The sequence below is a fragment of the Pleuronectes platessa genome, chromosome 16 (genome assembly GCF_947347685.1).
Source record: "Pleuronectes platessa chromosome 16, fPlePla1.1, whole genome shotgun sequence".
NCBI classification, from domain to species: domain Eukaryota; kingdom Metazoa; phylum Chordata; class Actinopteri; order Pleuronectiformes; family Pleuronectidae; genus Pleuronectes; species Pleuronectes platessa.
In genome coordinates, this window is record NC_070641.1 from 24,804,871 (window position 1) to 24,812,370 (window position 7,500).

Sequence of the window (7,500 nt, forward strand, 5' to 3'; positions counted from 1 at the left end):
TCATTTAATTCTTATTAAGTTCTTGGATTTAATATTTATTTTTATGTTGTTATAATTATGCATTTTAAGGTAGATACGTTTTTTAATCAGTAACAAAGGTTAAGTTATTTAATTTGAGTGAAATTATTGAAATGAACGATTGAATCTTTATTGTTTTTTAAAACTTTGTCTTTGAAGGTTTAAAGTTTTATTTTTTAATCAATCATTTCTTTTAACTAAGATTTTATTTAAGTTGTTAAGCAGTTTCTGTTAGTTAAACTTTTTTATATATATGTTTTAAAACTTATATTGTAAGGGAACGTCCTGTTTTTATCGTCGGGGAGCGACTTTAGAGAAACATGATACGATAATAATGAAAACCCTTTAAATCTGATTGGAGCCCCCTGGTGGCCATGATTTATAAAATAATGTATTTAAAGCTGATGAAAAATGAAACCACTTTAATCCAGAGCTCCTCTTGTGTTCGGCTCAGATCTGTAACGCCGCTCGAGGAAACGCGGCCCTCGTCCTCGCCATGGACAACTCCCAGCTGGCCACGGACGACTTCAGAGTCAAGTGAGGACACGGAGGACGACAAGGATCTGATTCCAAATGTCCATCGAACAGTTTGAAGAAAGTTCACCTTCTTTCATCTGCAGGTTTGAGAACGAGCTGTCCATGCGTCAGTCGGTGGAGGCGGACATCGCCGGGCTGAGGAGGGTTCTGGGCGAGCTGACGCTGGGCCGCTCCGACCTGCAGATGCAGTTCGAGGGTCTGAAGGACGAGTTGATCCAGCTGAAGAGGAACCACGAGGAGGTGAGTCCCACGAAACGAGAGAACAGATCAATGTGACACTGGTAAAGACACGGAGGACTGACCGGTGTCCTCCTGCTCCTCAGGACCTGCTGGCTTTCAGGGCCCAGATGAGCGGCCAGGTGAACGTGGAGGTGGACGCTGCTCCTCAGGAGGACCTGTCAGTGGTCATGGCTGGAATCCGAGAACACTACGAGGCCGCCGCCTCCAAGAACCGCAGAGAACTGGAGACCTGGTTCCAGGCCAAGGTGAGGGAGTGAATGTGGCCGCTGCTGCCCCCTACAGGCCAGGACAGCTTCGTCAAAGCTTTACACTTGATTCAGGATCAGTTTTATAACTTTAGTTTCCTGTATTAAAAGCTTCACTTGTCGAAGTTTATATTTTCTTTCTTGTTGCAGATTTATAACTTTCTTGTTGTTTTTCAGTCTTAAGATGTTTAAAACTTTATTATTTAACAGTAACATTTTTAAATAATTGTTTTGTTTGTTTTTACACTAGTGAACTTTTTTTTATTTACAATTTGAATCATGACTCTTTTTTAAATACATTTTGTTTCAGTTTTTAAACTTTATTTCGTACAACTTTTCTAGTTGTAGCTTGTATGTTGATAACTTCTAAAGTTGGTGAACTGCCCCTCAGTCCACAGAGCTGAACCAAGAGGTGAGCGTGAGGACTGAGACTCTGCAGACGACCAAGTCCGAGATCGGAGAAATCAAACGAACGCTTCAGACTCTGGAAATCAAACTTCAGGCTCAGATCAGCAAGGTGAGAGAAAAACATCTCCCAGCAAATAAATAAATGAATGTGATAAAGTTAGTGAAATAAAATGTCTTTCCTCACAGAAAGGAGCTCTGGAGGGAACGTTGGCCGAGACCAACAACCGCTACTCCAACATGCTGGCCGGGTACCAGCGGCAGGTGGAGGCTCTGGAGGAGCAGCTGGCCCAGCTGAGGGCCGACCTGAAGAACCAGGGGAACCAGTACAGTGACCTGCTCGACATCAAGACCCGGCTGGAGCTGGAGATCGCCGAGTACCGACGTCTGCTGGACGGAGAGACGGAGAGGTGAGCTGAACCATCTCCTACTCAACACTACACAGAAGTGTCTATAGAATAATAATAATACACGGTTTATATTTTAGAAAATTTAACAAATAAAAACACACGAAACATTGAAATAAATTTATATCTAAATACTGATATTTTAGTCCAGAATTTAATCTTAAATCAAAATTTGGTTAGTCAGAATTAAAGTGCTGATTTGTACTTTATGACACATACATGTACACAAATAAACAGACATTTAATACACACACACAAACTGAACTAAGTCCGGAGCCTCTTTAAATGTCTTGTTGATACATAACACATATAATGTATGTGTCTGTATATAAACACAGAAACTGTCCTGACTGGTTGTTGCTCTGAGATGATGGAGAAAATACTTTAATCAGATTAAAAATTAATTAAGTGACACGAGTGGAGCATTTTACATTATTTGATTTATATCAGTGAAAACCAGGTTCAATAAAAACAAGCCATGAAAATAAGTTGAGCAGTTAATGTTTCTCATTTCGTCCAAGTTGAATTGTGTCTTTCTTTCTGCAGCACCATCACCACCACTAGGACCAGCAGGGTGGTGACCATCGTCCAGGAGGTGGATGAGGCTGGAAACGTTGTGACCACCAGCTCATCTTGAACCAACGAGCATCTGGATCAGAATCTGCAATAAAAACCTCATCTGACTTTGTGTCTGTGGCTCATGTGATTTCATTGATGATAAATACTTTGATCATTTAGAGATTTTAATAAAAACAAAACATTTCCACAAATTAAAATAAAAAAAGAGAACTTGACATCGTGTCTGTGACTCAGAGACGATGAAAAGCAAAGAGCCTACAAAATATTGTAGAAATCATAAAAGTGGGAAAATAACAAAATAACAATAAAATACGAATAAAATAAAGCAAAGATGGTAAAATATAATATATTTACTTGTAATATATCAAAAATATACAATCAGAAAACATTTAAATGTAAAATACGTGTTCATAAAATCAGCAAGAGAACGAAGTAACAAATACATGAAACAAAAATATAAGAACAGGAAGTTAAATACACAAAATAATAAGAGTTTACTCACAAATCAACCAGCAGGGGGTGCTGTGAACCTCAACACGTCACACATTTATAATAAACCTGCATAAGAGCAGAAGAGGAATGAAATGATTTGAGCTCTGAGGTGTCAACGTCCAGTTCATAGCCCCGCCCCTTCCCTGCTATGACGCCCTTTTGGTCCTGGTCTCTAAAGATGGACGAAGTGTCTCCTCTTCCTCCCACTGGACGACAATGAAGCCTCTGAGGACACACTGTCTCTGAGGACACGAACTGTCTCTGAGGACACAAACTGTCTCTGAGGACACACACTGTCTCTGAGGACACACACTGTCTCTGAGGACACAAACTGTCTCTGGGGACACAGACTGTCTCTGGGGACACACACTGTCTCTGGGGACACACTGTCTCTGAGGACACACACTGTCTCTGGTGTTGTGCAATAGTAGGAGTAGAATTGACGTTGGCTAATTATTAATAATCATGAAATATGATTATTAAAATAACAATTATTTCTTAAAAATAATCAAAAATGATAAAGCTATTAATTAAGAAATGTAACACATTTAATTAGAAATGATACGGTTATCCATTAATAATAGTTAAAATAATTAATGAAAACAATAAAATTATCAATTAAGAATAATACAAATCTGTAATCATTGCTTATTGTCGCGGGGCACCACCCTGGTTACAGGGACCAACAATTCAATCTTTAAATATCAGTCTCAATGATATAAGTTATATTAATAATCTCAATATTTTAGTATTAATGATTATATAATAAACAATGAAGGATTTTAAGTTCGAGCACAGGCAATCATAATCCAGCTGCAATCACATACATATGCACAAATAATCACAGACTACAGATACTTTAATTACAAAAGCATTTATTAAAAAGGGGAAATAAAGTTATAATGTTATTCAATGATTCATCATTTTAACAAGCTCCGATATTTCAAAGATAAACACAGCAGCAGCACTTATCACAATTCAGAAAATACATGTAAAACCGGCGGTCTACCTATGTATGTCTGTCTCGGTGTGTGTGTGTGTGTTTGTGTCAAAGTGTCTCTCTGTGTGTGTGTGTCTATGTGTATGCATGTGAAATAAAGTTAGTGTTATTTAATGATTCATCATTTTAACAAACTCCCATATTTCAAAGATAACAACAGCAGCCGCTTATCACAATTTAGATAAAAAACACATGTATTCATCTATGTGTATCTGTGTGTGTGTATCTGTCTGTGTCTATCAATGTGTCTCTGTGGGTGTGTCTGTGTGTGTGTGTGTGTGTGTGTGTGTGTGAGAGAGCGAGAGAAAAAGAAGGGGGCGTGGCGATGACGCAGTCACGTGGTGACGTCACATCTAAGATGGCGGCCGATCATGATTCGTGGAATCAAGGCCTAAAAACTCTCAAAATGGCGGATTGACTACAAAACAAGATGGCGGAGCCGTTATGAATTTAGAGCCAGAATGGGAGGAGAGGGAGAGAGGAGGCGTGGCAATAATAGATTCAAACTGGTGGTTTAACTTGCGTTATTCAAAATGGAGTCTATGTTAATGACACCATGTGGCCGGAGCTCACACTGGTGGTCGTCACATGAATTACACCAAGGGATTTTCAGACAAAGAGAATTCTTTGTCTCTGCTTTGGCGTTGGGCCGCATGGCTTCCAGATGTGTCCAGCCTCTCTGAATATAGATTTAACTATGTTACATGAACTGTATTCTAAATACAGATCGGATGTGTGTATAGGTCGGTTTAGAAGGAGAGAGAGAGAGAGAGAGAGAGATCAGGAAACATCCAATCAAACAAATGACACGCTAAGTATTTAAACTAGTCTCTGCCCAGACAATAAAGCCTCTTACTGTGACCTCCGCGGTGTTGCTTGCGCGTGGGGAGCGGATTTCCGGGAGTCCAGTGAATGTCTCGTTAAACCTCAGGATGCGTGCGAACGGGCGGATTCCTGGAAAACAAATCAGTGTCCTGGCCTCTTAAGCGGTACTCCGGTGGGTCTCGTGGTTGCAACGGAGATCAGTGCTGGGCCGAATCGAGCGAACTTCTCTGGTTCTTGGAACGGAATTCGGCTTCGTCTCTTCTGCAGGGATGAACAGCCTTTTCAAGTTAAAAACAAAAATAGTCTCTATCAAAGTAAGATCAAACTTAAGATAAAAGACAATGAAAGAAATGCAAGAAAATAACTCTGGTTGCCCCCTTTAGCAACTAAATCATCTGGAAAGACCCGGAGGGGTCTGTTGATGTCTTCAGAGCAGGGAAAAATGGCTGATAAACTAAAAGTTAAGGTTGCCCCCTTTAGCAACTAAATCAGCTGAAGACCCGAAGGGGTCTGTTGATGTCTTCAGAGCAGGGAAAAATGGCAGCGATTTTTGGGGTGCTAGGGCTTTTAAATTACCTGAGAGGTCCTCCTCCTTGAGGAGTTGGTCATAGGATGATGCTGGCTTTAAGCCAATTGAGTTGTCAGGAATGGATCTGAGTGGGCGGGGCTTGGAACTGAGCAGGGGTTTCTGGGAAAACCCCAGGACATTTTTCCACCACCAGGGGGAGATTCTTGAGCCTGCAGGAGGATGTTTTCCCGCCCAAAGTTTAACAACCCTTTGTTCCTCTCGGCTCCAGTGTCTGGTGGCCCCCCCGCTGGGCTCTGGCCCAACACTGGGGACACAGACTGTCTCTGAGGACACAGACTGTCTCTGGGGACACACTGTCTCTGAGGACACACTGTCTCTGGGGACACACAGTGTCTCTGAGGACACACTGTCTCTGAGGACACAGACTGTCTCTGGGGACACACTGTCTCTGAGGACACACTGTCCCTGAGGACACACTGTCCCTGAGGACACACTGTCTCTGAGCTTTTGGTGTTCTGGTGACAGGATGAGTCTGGAGACATTGAGATGTTCTGGGTGAGTTAGAGATCAACTGAACCAACTGATTTAAACTTCCCTTTAAGGAGAGTGTGCACCACACAACAGTAGAGTCACTGTGGTCAGTGTTTGAGTCCCAGAGAGGGGGGGGGGGCTGTCACAAGGTAAATCTTGAAACTATTTGTAACCCAAATAAACATTTATTTCACAGGATGAAGCTACTTAAAGGATCAGAATAGTAAAGTATGTGAGGTTCTCCTCAGCTAATACTCCCAGTACATCAGTACCAGTAAGTGAAGCAGATGCAGTCTGTGGGACTGGGAGCGCTTTACTGGTCAGGCTGGTTCTGTTGGGCTCCAGCAGCTGACAGAGGTTCATCCTCTGAGGACAATCTAGATCTTTCAGAAGCTCATCAGAGGAGCTCAGAGGATCTTGTGGGTCTCTGAAGACCCTGGTCCTCCTCAGGGACTCGAACCACACCAGCTCCACAGATCCTCTGAGAACATGATGTCATGGTTCAAAGGAACTGATTGGACCAGGTGATTTACCCCGATAACAGCTTCGTAGGACTGAAAACTCTAAAGTTAACCTGGATTAAACCTGAAGTTAACCTGGATTAAACCTGAAGTTAACCTGGATTAAACCTGAAGTTAACCTGAAGTTAACCTGGATTAAACCTGAATTTAACCTGGATTAAACCTGAAATTAACCTGGATTAAACCTGAAGTTAACCTGGATTAAACCTGAAGTTAACCTGAAGTTAACCTGGATTAAACCTGAACTTAACCTGAAGTTAACCTGGATTAAACCTGAAGTTAACCTGGATTAAACCTGAAGTTAACCTGAAGTTAACCTGGATTAAACCTGAACTTAACCTGAAGTTAACCTGGATTAAACCTGAAGTTAACCTGGATTAAACCTGAAGTTAACCTGGATTAAACCTGAAGTTAACCTGGATTAAACCTGAAGTTAACCTGAAGTTAACCTGGATTAAACCTGAAGTTAACCTGGATTTAACCTGAAGTTAACCTGGATTAGCCTGAAATTAACCTGGATTAGCCTGAAGTTAACCTGGATTAAACCTGAAGTTAACCTGAAGTTAACCTGGATTAAACCTGAAGTTAACCTGGATTAAACCTGAAGTTAGCCTGGATTAAACCTGAAGTTAGCCTGGATTAAACCTGAAGTCAACCTGGATTAAACCTGAAATTAACATAGTTCAGGGCTCAGGTAACATCTCACATTGCACTGTAGAATAAAGTACTCTGGTACTTAACTAAAGTAAAAATACTCACATTATGTTTGAGGGGATCTGTGACGTCACCTCACTGGGCGCACATCAGGGTCACATGATGTGTTGGTGAACACTGACCTCTTGTGGCAGAAAGGAGAAGCTGCAGTGCATCCATTCAGTTTTAGGAAGAGGACACTTCCTGTTTCTAACCCGTAAACCTAACCCGGTCAATTTGTCCTCGACTGGAACGTGAGCATCATCATCAATCAATCAATCAATCAATCAATCAAATGTTATTTGTAAAGCCCATATTCACAAGTCACAATTCGTCTCATAGGGCTTTAACATGGTGAGACATCCTCTGTCCTTCACCCTCAACAAGAGTCAGGACAAACTACTAAAAACCTTCTAACAGGTACAAATACATAGAAACCTCAGAGACACATGTGAGGACCCGTCTCCCAGGACGGACA

At 41.4% G+C, this 7,500-nt stretch overlaps 1 protein-coding gene across 1 annotated transcript in view; it reads left to right on the forward strand.

The window, feature by feature from the left end:
* Positions 1 to 2,535, forward strand: part of LOC128458833 (keratin, type I cytoskeletal 13) — a 3,447-nt gene extending 912 nt beyond the window's left edge. The window contains exons 2-7 of the mRNA XM_053443850.1: positions 473 to 555; positions 639 to 795; positions 879 to 1,040; positions 1,432 to 1,557; positions 1,635 to 1,855; positions 2,399 to 2,535. Of these exons, the coding sequence (XP_053299825.1) occupies positions 473 to 555; positions 639 to 795; positions 879 to 1,040; positions 1,432 to 1,557; positions 1,635 to 1,855; positions 2,399 to 2,489 (840 nt within the window). The 3' untranslated portion in view covers positions 2,490 to 2,535. The remainder of the gene's footprint in view (positions 1 to 472; positions 556 to 638; positions 796 to 878; positions 1,041 to 1,431; positions 1,558 to 1,634; positions 1,856 to 2,398) is intronic.
* Positions 2,536 to 7,500: the final 4,965 nt, after the last annotated feature.